The 13,480-nt window shown below is 43.2% G+C and overlaps 1 protein-coding gene across 1 annotated transcript in view; it reads left to right on the forward strand.

The window, feature by feature from the left end:
* LOC144782699 (neuroglobin-1-like) overlaps window positions 1–13,480 on the forward strand; it is a 139,214-nt gene that overhangs the window by 54,752 nt on the left and 70,982 nt on the right. The window contains exon 4 of the mRNA XM_078662027.1: window positions 4,477–4,557. Coding sequence (XP_078518153.1) covers window positions 4,477–4,557 — 81 coding nt within the window. The remainder of the gene's footprint in view (window positions 1–4,476; window positions 4,558–13,480) is intronic.

Here is a 13,480-nt window from a genome sequence, read left to right on the forward strand (position 1 = left end):
TGCCCGCCCCCCTCCCGCTGTCCGTGTGCCTGCCCGCCCCCCTCCCGCTGTTCGTGTGCCTCCCGCTGTACGTGTGCCTCCCGCTAGGTTGTACCTTTTTTATTTTGCTTCTTTATCATTTCATTTATCCGTGTGCCTCCCGAAGGGTGCTCTTGGATTGATACTCTGCTGTTTTTCTGTAATGTGCTCCATGTGTGTTTGGGCTCTATCTACTGTGTTATACTGTGTCCAGTTATCCTTTTATGACATGTTATTAAACTCTGCTATGCTAATACATTCCTGTACATTTACACTATGCTGTGCTATAATACCGTGCTCTATGTTTCATGTTGTAGTGTTAGGTCATGCTCCGACATACTATGCTTTTTTTAATGCCAGGCTGGGCTATCTCATGTCGTGCTGTTGGGTTCTGGGGGTTTATGGAGCCCCTTGCAGTTGTATTATAGATGTGCGCCTTTTATTCAGGGTTCAGCCACTTGAATTGAACACGTCTCGCTGGAGGATCGATGTATCAAAAACCTACCGCCGCCCGTGTCACTGGGAGGACCCGAAAGCCTGTCCTGAGGCTTGGTATTAAAAAATGAAGCAAATGAAGTCGGGGACATTTCAGAAAGTGTAGAAGACTTGGCAATTTGCAATGTAAATGAAAAAAAAGTTCCTCCTATCATTAGACCACGTCCCATTACTCGTAACGTGCTTGAGTGCAGCCCACTTTCTATAACTAGTCATGGGGTATCAATGATGGCGTCTTTAAAACTAACCGCATATTTCACGGAGGTTCGTTTAATTCACTTCAGGGGCTGGCCAACTGAGGGTCTGTTGCAGCAGTTCAAACCTCTCGACATGCGAGTTTCGCACACTTCTCTGCAGCCGGCCATGAATCTCCTGAGCTGTCTTTCCGGCCTGCCATGTGCTCTTCTGTGGTGGTGACACAGTTGCGCCATAAATAACCAGAGGGGCCGGCGAGCTGATGCTTTGAGCTGTCTGCTCGCTTTAGTTTGTAATGTTTATTTTTAGCCTCTCGGCACCGCATGCTGATGTTTCGCTCCTTCCGGGAATGCCACTGACAGAATTAGACCCCAATGGCTGCTCACGCGGGCGTGCCGCTCTGCAAACTTGTGCCCACGTGCTCACGTGCCACTCGTGTTTGTAGGTCAGAGGACACGGCCCTGCATGAACGGGTCCTACTCAGTGAGATATGTTCAAGGGCTGAAAGGTTTACTTTCTTAGGGTGCCTGTAGGTGACATAGTTTCGTGTCACTTCTGCTGGGGCTTTTCAAGTTGCAAAGTTGTTATGTAAAGAGAAGATGTGATGGTCACACCAGATTAAGTTCATGTTTCTTCTTGTTGTGATTAATCCCGGCATGCCAAAGATTACGTGTGGGTCAAGCCACATAGAAATTTTCTTGCCACGTCAGTATGGTCATACCAAATGTTCGTTGCCTAAGACAGAGACAGATGCTGCTTATTGTTGGTTCTGGGAATGAAATTAATTAAGGCTTCCTTGAAGGCTCCGTTGTTTGAGGATATTATGTATCGCAAAATAAATGAGCAGGAAATTATAAGTGAAGGGAAACACATTTCACGGATCTTATCAGTACTAGGAAAGATTCACATTTAGTAAAGTCTTCCATTTTGCCCGTTCTTCTATATTTGAAAACACCAACGATCTCACCCGCTGTCCACACATGAGGGATCCCGAGTGTGTGCGTGTGACTGCTCCAGTGTGTGCGTGCATATGACTGCTCCAGAGTGTGTGTGTGTGTGACTGCTCCAGGGTGTGTGTGTGTGTGTGTGTGTGACTGCTCCAGAGTGTGTGTGTGTGTATGTGACTGCTCCAGAGTGTGTGTGTGTGTATGTGACTGCTCCAGTGTGTGTGTGTGTGTATGTGACTGCTCCAGAGTGTGTGTGTGTGTGTGTGTGTGTGTGTGTGTGTGTGTGTGTGTGTGTGTGTGTGTGTGTGTGACTGCTCCAGTGTGTGTGTGTGTGTGTGTGTGACTGCTCCAGTGGGTGTGTGTATGTGACTGCTCTAGTTGTGTGTGTGTGGGGGGCTCTGGGTGTGTGTGTGGCTCTGGGTGTGGCTGGCTCTGGGGGTGTGTGGCTGGCTCTGGGGGTGTGTGGCTGGCTCTGGGTGTGTGTGGCTGGCTCTGGGTGTGTGTGGCTGGCTCTGGGTGTGTGTGGCTGGCTCTGGGTGTGTGTGTGGGTGGTAGTAATTGCTGTCTGCTGAGCTCGTCCGTAAGGTACAATAGTTCTCACATTTGCGAGAGATTAAGCTATTGGCAATGTAAATGACAATGCCATTTATTTATCTGTTTTCAAAACCAACACATAAATACAAATTTTGTCATTTACAATGCCAATAGCTCTAACTTCTCCAAAGGCGAAACCGTTGCATTGTAAATGCTTGTTCCTTCTTTCTCTTGATTTCTCACCTTCTTTTCTTCTTCCTTTCTTTTGTCCTATCTCTTTCTGTCTCTACTTCTTTCTTCCTCCACTTTTTCCTCTGTTCTTCTTCCATTATTACCCTCCTTTCTTTCAGTCTTCATCTTTCATATCTGTGTTCTTCTTTCTCTGTCTCTCTTTTTCTTGTTGTATTTACTTCTTGTACTTTTCCATTCTTTTCCTTCTTTTTTCTTCCACTACTGTCTTCTTCTCCATGTCTCTTCTTCTTTCCTTTCTGTTTCTTCCTTAGTTTCTTTTTTCGTCTACTTTTACATTCTTTTTCTCTCTCATGTTGCATCCTTCTCTTGTCCTATTTTGGCAATTGTTTTTCTCTTTCTGTTCCTTCTCCTTTGTTCCAATTCTGCCTTTGTCATTGTTTCTTTGTCTTCTTTCATTCATCCCTTTCACTGCTTCTTCCTTTTTTATTCCTCTTTCATATACTGTTTCCTCATTCTGACTCTTTTGTTCTCTTTCTTTCCCTGTCTCTCTGATTCTTTCTTTTTTCTTTATTTCACTCTTGCCTTTTTTCTTCCTTGCCGTCTCTTTCTCTCTTCCTGTACTCTCTTACTCTCCTTTGTTCTCTCACATTATCTGTCTCTCTTTCTATTCATCCCTTGTGCTGTCTCAAGAGCAAAGAGGCAAACTGATCCTTCGGGACGACCCCAATGTAAACCTTCTGCAATGCAGCTCCAGGCCCATTATTGCTGTATGCTCCCTGTAGGAAGAATGGAGTACTTTAGAGACTTTAATTAAGCTATCTGGCTGCCAAATGCCATGGATTACTGTTTCTAAAGCTGTTGGAAAATGTAATAAACATATATTTAGGTTATCTGATATCTGTGTAAGTTTATCGAATCCCTATATTAGGCCGTTACTCCCAAAGGCTTCCTATGATCAGGAGCAGCTCTCACTAAAGAACAGGTTGGAGAACCCTGGGCTAAAGCATATAGGCAGCTATGCAGCGCCAGCCTAGCCATAGAGACAGCGGGATGCGTATGTGGTGGTACGCCAAAATTAGTGGTAATCAGATAAGGCTCAGCAATCCGTAAGGGAACATGTGCCAGGCAGGGTTAGTGCTGAATGAGTTAACAGATTACAAAAAGGTAAGAATGGGAATTGGTGACCTGAACAGTAGCAATGCACCTTTTTGAAGGCAGGGATGCAGTCTACTGCTGCACAAATACACCTCATGAATATGGAAGAAAGAGAAGAGTAATCAAGGCTGGCCAACTGAGCAGAAAATACACAATCTTTAAAAGGTCCAGATTCCACCTACTCAAACTAGGCTGAGGGAAGCCAAAATCTTGAGAAGGGGTTCACGCCCCAAGTACCTCTCAGACTTCAGAAGGCTCCAAAAGGCGGGCAAGCCCTAGTCAACCCATAGCACAGACCACACTGCCACTGTGTACCAGCCAGGGTGAGACACTAAGTGCTTGGTGGGTTGGCACCCTGAGAGCAGTGGTGAAATGAAACTTGAGGGCACCACCTGCCGTGGGCCTGCTGCCTGTGCACAGTGCCAGAGAAGACCCCCTGGAGCTCGCCCTCCCCCCTGCACGGGGAGGCTGTGGAGGCTAAAGTTATGACTTGCCTGAGCACAAAAGAGTTATTAGGCCTGACTTCTGCTTCCCTTGTTTCTCACCCCTCCATTTGAGCCCAATACTTATATTAGATCTGGAAGACCCTTGCTCTTTCTAGTTTAAGTAAAAAGGATATTCTCATAACCTTCTAAAGTTTCCTGCCAGACATTTTTAACTTTCATGATTAGCAGTGAACGTATTTCAAGGTTAGAAAGTGACAATGTGTTGAAAGGAGAATTACCATCCCATTATTTCGGTAAGAAGAGTTGTTGTAGGCATTGATTTGGTAGTTCTTGTTTTGTTCAGTCTTATTCCATTTTGTTTACCCTTTTCAGAAAAAGTTTCTTATTTTAGTATTTGAACTGGTTGCTTTTGCAAGATGGAATGTGAATTAAAAATATAGAATGAATCTATTGATATTGCTGCTCGCTTTTAATAAAGGTCTTTTTCTTCGCAGTACATTGGAACAGAATTTATGTCCGCAGTACAACCAATTCTAAAGGAAAAATGGACCCCAGAAGTGGAGAACATTTGGCAAGTATGTTCTGCAAAAACACCAAAGCAGTTCTGAAAAGGCTTTTCTTGAACCTTTAGAACAAAAAAATTGCTGATTTTTTAGAAAAAGATTTTACGATGAGTTGCGACAGCCGTGTGGTTTAATTTGATAAGGCTTTTTTTATCCCATGAAGCTATTTATTCAGTTTCTCTGAAACACCCGACGTTTATGCACCTCGGTATATAGGAGGGGGTGCAGGATAGATTGCATATTGCATATTCATCAACTAAAAAGTAAAATTACTTCGAATCCGTTGTAAGCTCCTTAAACTTTTCACTGTTGAGTACCTGCTTAGAATTCTAGTTTCTTTGTAAACCGTAGAATACATGTGTTTGTGACTACACTATTGTTTCAGCAGATCATAATCCTGCCAAGTTTGTTCACAAAAGAGGCTTCCTTAATGCAGATTGATGTATGCTGGTATGTACACTGTAGAGAATGTTTCTTTCTAACTAGAAAATACGTCATTGTTGCAATATCTTCTACTACTAACAAGTTTACCACAGTCTCATACCAAGGACAAACCAAGAGGCAAAGTGGTGGACGAGAGGGGGCTACATGGTGAGAGCAGCCAAAAAGTCATGTAGCTGCCACTGAGATGCCAAGCTCAGGTGTCAGTGCTACACACAGCCACATGGATCTGTGGAAGTTCTTATAAAAGGATGCAAGCAAAGTACCAATGCAGCTGACCAGCACTGGTCCATACAGTCCAATGTCACCTTCCTTTCCCATCAATAACATTCTAATTAAATAAACTTTTTGGGTAAACCCTTTTATGAAAACCGTTTAACAATTACTCCTACTTAAACAAATAGTAAAATAGTTGACAGTGTGAAACTTTGCTTGCAAGAGCTTTCCAGTTTCCTTGTATGTAATGCTGTTTAAGGGAACACACCATTTCAAGATACCTCCTGATTTACCTGTAAAAAACGACCAAGAGCGTTTCACTTTCCTGCATTGCGGGGAGAGGACCAAGCCAAGAGCAAGCCCGTCTGTGCCTGTCCATGACCGGAAGAAGCTGGGCCACCCCTCTTTTACCTTTTATTTAAAGAGGAGAATGGGCAAGCAAAGTTACCCAGAAGTCGATCTACTGAGGTAAGGCAAACAACAACAATTGAGTGGTGTTTCAATTGTACAACTGTACAGTAGGGGTAATCAAAAAAGAAATCAAAATTGCTTAAAGATTATCGTGTCTGTCCCCTGAAGCACTCACTTCCTCTCAAGTCACTATGCCTGAACCCTCCCCGCAGAACTCAATCGCAGTGGAAACCCAAGTACATTGCATGCCATGAGTGTTTCTTTACCAATACCTGTATTTGTTGTAAGACTTCTTCAACAATAGTGCTCACAGGGGTCCCTTAATGCCGTTTGCTATTTTCTAATCATGTCTTTAGATGCAGGATTTTGTGGCCTATACACGCGTGATATTTTCACACGCCATGTGTTTTCAAGAATGCACCCACAAAAATAACAATCAACGTAGGGTTACCTCTATTTTTCAGTGTTATTCGGTCCTGTCCACTCAGGACCATATCAATGTCACAATCATTTTTTTCAATCCACACAATCGATCTACTTTTGTAGACTATTATGATCTCAGTCAACTGCTCACACTGTGTGTTATTTTCAAGTCAGCACCATATGGGCTTGGAAATTAATTCCCACCTGTTTCTTCTAACAGGATTCGGATGCCACCTTGAACATCCCTGCCGAGGTAAAGGTGTCACCTGGCCACACAAAGGAACGAATAAGCCATTTCGCAGCTTATCTAATTAAGCAATGTTGAGCATTTTATATTAAAGGGCGGTAAAGGGTGCACTAACATCTTTTTCAATACACGTTGGTGATATTTATACGTGCAGTGTGCTTCTCTAATAATGTGTTACAACTTGATACATTTGTTTCCTTACAAGCAATACAACAACCAGGGTTCTCAAGTTTGAGTGATTATCACTCCAACCACTGGTTTTGTATATCCTTCATTCAATTTTGCTTTTTGGTATTCACCCCATAATCTCTTGTTCACGTTGGTCCTGATGAAAGATGCCACAATTCTGCGGAGGGTTTTAGGCTGAAACATGTCGACACATCGATCTATGACAGGTTGAATAAACCCCTGTCATAGTTTTCTTTTTAATCCTAACCTCGGGGTGCCCTAATAAAGCTTGTTTGACATACCTGAGAGTTAGTTTTAGCTCACAGTCTTCTTTTTCTTTCTGCCCCTCACCACACCCTGCTGACCTATAGTTTTTAGTATACCTCTATTACTTGCCAAAACAAAACATCCCTGAGCTCCTCCCTCTTAGAGAGGGGGTTGTAGCCCTCACTGTGACCAGGTTCGCAGTGCGAGGAGGTTACCCTACGATGGAGCATGATACCTTCAGAAGGGTGATGAAAACCATCCTGTAAAAGGAATACCCCAGCATTCTCATTCTTCGGGACAGATTTACCAGAACTGGTGCATCTCTTCATAGTTGCAGAGATGCGCCAGTTCATTTGCGTGACGGAAAAATAGCCTTGCGCCAACATGGATGCGCCGCATTTACAATGCGCTGCACCGTGCGCAAGGACAGACAGATGCGGAATGCATCTCATGTCGGAAACGCAACACATTGCTGGAGTCGTTTCGTAAGCACAACACAACTCTAGACACAACTCCAGCAGTTGTTAGGAATGCCTATTCGGACCCTGCTGCGTCACTCCTTACGCCTGCTTCAAGCAGGGGCAAGGTTTTGATGCAGTGGTGTCGTAAAAGTCACTAAATCAAATCTTGTAGATTTCACTGAGTCACTTTTACGAGGCTTCCTTGCGACGGAACGCCCACCCTGCATACATTACACCTGACACAGGTATAATGTAGTGCAGGGCTTTACAACATGACGCATCTCCCTAGATGCGTCATGTTATAAATAAGTCGCATCATGGTACATTGTTTACGATGCCATTGCATCACAAAAGTGGCGCAAAGGCGGCGTAAAGTAAGCACAAGGGGCTTGTAAATCTGCCCCTTAATTTTTCAATATTGAGACCAAGGGGACTTTTTTGATTATTTCTACTTTTCATTTAAAAATATCCCAAGCAAGCTTAGGAACAGGGTGTTTACCCAAAACTTAAGGGAGACACCTAAAGGGAGCTACACAGTGGAACACAAAGCTGAATATTCTGTCTCGCAGGCTTCTCATCATATGTGTCAACTCCCGGGTAATGGCAGACCAAACCAGATGTAGGACTAACCAACATTTTTTTAGCACCTACATTACTCTGAACTGTGGGGAACTGGAGAGAGGTCTGCAGATATCTAGTCCTGAACTTGTTCTAGTGTCACAATCAGGAGATATCATACCTTTTTCTAATGTGCCCTTCCGCCTTTAAGAAATTGCCCCAAAGCACTATGAAATGAAGCCTTTGGCCTTTCATTTACTAAATGGTCTAAACATATCTTGTACTTATTAATATGTACTGAAGGCTGAAAATGTAATACATGCACCTATCTGATACATTTTAGTCTTCTTTGTGATGATTATTCTATGATGAGAGGACAAGCATTTTCTTGATCAACTAGGTGTCCCATACATGCCAACGTTTAGAAAATGAAAGTGGGAGAATTTGAAAACAAAGCAGAAGAATTTCTTTTCCCCATTGATTTATATTGTAGCACAGGTGAGAAACAGCAAAATAAAGCTGATTTTGGGTACTAAAATCAGGAGTCTCCCGCATGAATTGGGTCTGTTGGTATGTATGATATCCCCTGACTATCACTTTGTATGAGATGCACATTCTTTACTTGCATTGCAGCTCCCCGATTGGGTTTCATAGTATTTGACTTATAATAACTTCCTATTGAACCCAGGTCCAGTTCTAGGATTTTTGGGGCACCGGGCCGAAAGGGAATCTGTGAGGTCCCTCTAATTTGCATATGTGCCATATTCACTGCTACAGAAGCTGGTTTGTTCAGACTTCTCCTGGACCACAGCTCCTGCTCTCAGCCACCTACAAGCACCTCTTTTACATTAAGCACATTTCAAGCTGAAGGTATGAGAATTGCTTGTGGGCTGAGAGTTAAATCTGGAGTGGCGCCAAAGTGCTAACAATTTGCATCCCGCATTGTCTCTGAATGGGCAGCCGGGCAGGAGGCCTAATTGTAAGACAAACCTGCTAAATGCATCTCCTTACAACTGGGACACCATCCCTAAGAGGCCCAGGGAGGGGCCCCTCCCCTTCCTCTCATGGGGCCAATTGGAAAGAGACGCCTTTCTTTCAATTGAGTCGGCAGGAGTACAAGAGGGCTGGTGGTGTGTTGCACTGGTGCTGGGCCCAGTGCTTAATTTGAGCAGGTGCTTTCAGGTGCTCAGTACCTGCACTTCTTTCACAGACCCGGGGCTACAATTTCTTACCCTGCAGGTGGTTGTCTCAATATTAATTGTTCAAATTTAAAATAAAAAGAATAACATACATTGCATGGTTTCTGGCTGGTAAATGTTCATAGACAGGCCATTATTATATATATTATATATATTATATATATAATATATATATATATAAATATTATATATTTATATATTTTATATATTTATATATATATATTATATATATATATATATATATTTATATATATATAAAAAATATATATAAATATAAATAATATATATAATATATATAAATATATATAATATATATATATTATATATTATATATATTATTATTATTATAATAATCCTGTCCAGGCAGGCATTATTGTGTATCACCAAGTTAGTGATGATGTCATCTCGCCGATCACAAATCCAAGAAGTCATCGACAAACTATGTCTTGCATTCTATTCCCAGAGTCTGCTGCACCATGCCACTGCATGAGCCTAAGCCTCCCATTGAATATTTGCAGCTGGGGGCTGGCTCAAGACGGAGTTGAGGCAAGAAAGCTGCGAGAGCGCATTTGGAACTTGGGAGTGAGGGCTCTTGAGGAAGAATAAACAGCAAGTGAAAAGTGTGGACTTTCCACTTGCTGTATAGCCAGAGTAGCATATCCTGCTATCCTCAACGTTCTCGATGCGGCTGTGGCCCAACACAACTTTTGTGCGCCATGGCGTCACCTGTAGATTCTGTGCGCTGCACCCCAGCATCTTAAGTGGTGAGCGTGCGTGAGTCCAGTAGGCACCACAGCCATACTTACCAGCATTAGCAGCATTACGGCTGGGGACAATGCCTGTGCTGTAGCAGGCAGGGTCACAGCAAGCTGAGCAGTGGATGCCAATGCCGACACCATCCCTGGACCTACTAATTACAGGCAGCATTAGTAGTGACATCACCTGCTGTGCTCGAGCAGCTACCTGTTCTGCAAATATCCCAATTATACCGAACTGATTAATATATGAAAACAAATAATTTTCATTTGGTGTACATTTTGTTTTTGCACTCGACGAAGGTAATAAAGTAAAACACGTCATCTTCCTCTTCTTTAGGAAAGACAACAGGAAAACGCAGAGTTCAAAATAGCAGGGACATGTACAGGCTGACAACAGGGGTCACAGGCAGCAGCAGTGTTATAGATGAGAGAGAGAGCAGGAGTAAAGAGGAGAAAGAAACCGGAGAGGAGAGAGATAAGACGTAGCTAAGTAGAAGAAAAGGAGAGCAAATCAGATACAAAGAGAAAGCAGCCATGATGTGAAGAAGAGAGCATTAAGAAGAGAGAAGATAGAATGAAAGGATGTAGAGGACAGGACAGAGAAAACAAGCATTTGCAATGCAATAGGTCTCGCAGCATTAAAGTTCGAGTTACTGGCATTGTAAATGACAATGCTTTGCATTAATTTTTTTTCTTTAATTTGCAATTGGTATATAAACATTGTTTTTGAATGGTTAGCTGTTGCTTCTGCTAAGCAAAGTTGGCAGTAATATAGAGTGCTAGTCTTGCTTGTTATAAGCATGCTGATTTAAAGCACTCTGATACCTGCGGGTAAAGTTTGCACCCTATAAAAGTGAAAACTAATAAATACATTTAAAAAAAGCCTACTTGTACCACGTCCAACAGACCATAAATAACGTGCAAAAAGAAAAGACCATTCACCATCTCCTTCTAGGAATGGGGCTGCCAGGCCATATACAATAAAATCCATTAACACCCAGGCACAAACGCAATTAACTGTTATTGTTTTATTCGTGGTGTCCCAGAGTAATGTGGTGGTGTCCCCGAGTGATGTGGAGGTGTCCTCGAGTGATGCGGTGGTGTCCCCGAGTGATGCGGTGGTGTCCCCGAGTGATGCGGTGGTGCCTCCGAGTGATGTGGTGGTGTCCCCGAGTAGTGCCCCTGAGTGATGTGGTGGTGGCCCAGAGTGATGCGGTGGTGTCCCCGAGTGATGCAGTGGTGCCCCCGAGTGATGCGGTGGTGCCCCCGAGTGATACGGTGGTGCCCCGAGTGATGTGGTGGTGTCCCTGAGTGATGTGGCGGTAGCCCCGAGTGATGGGGTGGTGTCCTCGAGTGATGTGGTGGTGTCTCCGAGTGATGTGGTGGTGTCCCCGAGTGATGAGTGGTGGTGTTCCAGAGTGATGAATGGTGGTGTCCCCTAGTGATGAATGGTGGTGTCCCCGAGTGATGAGTGGTGGTGTCCCCAAGCCAATAGGTTTCGCCTTTGAGACTATAAGCTCTGCCAGCGACTTTTTGCTCATGCTGTACACTACAGTATGAGACAAACCAACACGAGCACCAATATTGCCAACTTATTCAACAGGGGGCTATATTTTGCCGCGTCACTAACTGAACTAAACAGTAAGTCGCAGGGCTAATTTGTTTTCCTGAATCAATCGATTATTTTTATTTTATAATTCAACAACACATATTTGAGAAGAATCACATCATATTTTGAACATTGCTTACTTCAATCTACATTTGGTCAAAATCATAGGTTAACCCACATTTCACACATTCAATCATCCATACGTACACAACATAAAAAATGTTTTCCTCAGTTTTTATACAATATTATTTACAAGCATTTTACAAAATAACAGCATTGGGGATAATTTCAAGTTTTTTCCTTTTATGTAGTCATAAAAAGTACTCCTAACGCTGTGAAAACCAGGGTCTACGCGTTTCGAAATCCCTTAATTAGAGGGAAATCTCATCAGGACCACGTAGCTCCATCAGGTGCTCATGTTCTTTGGGTGTGGACTATGTGTCCCTTTCACACCGCAGTTATTCTTGTATCAGACGGGCAGGTGTAATTATTTAATTGTTGGCGTTTAAAGCGTCCAACCGTGCATCACTCCGACTTCTCACACCGCCGACCGCCAGCCCACACTTGGCGGTCGGCGGTGTGAGAAGTCGGAGCATTCGCCGCTACTGGAGTAAACACGGCAGGAATTGAGCTTTCCTCAATGGTGATGCACGGTTGGACGCTTTAAACGCCAACAATTAAATAATTACACCCCTGCCCGTCTGATACAAGAATAACTGCGGTGTGAAAGGGACACATAGTCCACACCCAAAGAACATGAGCACCTGATGGAGCTACGTGGTCCTGATGATATTTCCCTCTAATTAAGGGATTTCGAAACACGCAGACCCTGGTTTTCACAGCGTTAGGAGTACTTTTTATGACTACATAAAAGGAAAAAACTTGAAATTATCCCCAAAGCTGTTATTTGGTAAAATGCTTGTAAATAATATTGTATAATAACTGAGGAATTTTTTTTTTATGTTGTGTACGTATGGATGATTGAATGTGTGAAATGTGGGTTAACCTATGATTTTGACCAAATGTAGATTGAAGTAAGCAATGTTCAAAATATGATGTGATTCTTCTCAAATATGTGTTGTTGAATTATAAAATAAAAATAATCGATTGATTCAGGAAAACAAATTAGCCCTGCGACTTACTGTTTAGTTCAGTTAGTGACGCGGCAAAATATAGCCCCCTGTTGAATAAGTTGGCAATATTGGTGCTCGTGTTGGTTTGTCTTTTATAGTGAGGCTTGTCCTTATTGCCGGTGAGCCCAGACCTAGTTTTGGTTTTGGTACACTACAGTATTATCATTGCCAAGTTTGGAAATTATTTGTAGCCATGCTGTAAAGATGTTGCTGCGGTGCAGCATGGCCAATATTAAAAATAAAAAGGGACTAGCATGGATCACGCTCTAATGCATGTTATTTTTTTAAGTGCATTAGCCCTGGCTGCTTTATAGTGCTTCCTATAATCCAGAATTCGTTTTAGCACTCTGCAAAGCGTTGCCAATAGCTCTTGCGGGCATGATTTATTGGCTTTGCCACAGCTTTTATTTGGCATCTGCTGGGCATTAAAACTTTTTTTTTTTTAAATACAGCACATCTGCTCGCCAAATTCAAAGGTTAAGCAGTCCTTACTCAACAAATGTTTAACAAATGAGAGAACTGTCCTACTGGCACTCGTGCAGCTTATTAACAAAAGTGGCTTCATTTTTTTCTGCTAAAATATCAGCAATGCGCTGGGTAGGCATGTTGAGGAAACAATGCATGCGATTTATTTCTCTGGGGCCAGAACACCGGTAAAGGATGAGCCCCTGAGCTTCTGAGCATTTATACTTTTTAGCCGTTTTATACAGCACTATCCTTTTTCATATTTCCCGATACTAATTCTTCACTAATCCTTTTTGGCTTCCGATGTAGCGTATGACTCGCTGAAAAGCACTTTGACGCCTCATCACTGGTAGTAAGCGCTATATAAATTCAATTACAATAGCACAAACTCGACCTGAAGGTGCTTCCCCCTCCGCGCGCACTGGACAATGAGCGAAACTGAAACCTGTCGTGGGGCGGGACCTCCGTCTTGTGAAGCCCGCACCCACGGAGTGCCTGGCCAGGAGAGGAGCAGTGGAGACGCGGGGCTCCCATGCCCGAGGGAGAGCCCCGCGGTGGCGGCTGAAGTCCGGAGTGGCG

This window comes from Lissotriton helveticus, chromosome 9, assembly GCF_964261635.1.
Source record: "Lissotriton helveticus chromosome 9, aLisHel1.1, whole genome shotgun sequence".
Classification (NCBI taxonomy): domain Eukaryota; kingdom Metazoa; phylum Chordata; class Amphibia; order Caudata; family Salamandridae; genus Lissotriton; species Lissotriton helveticus.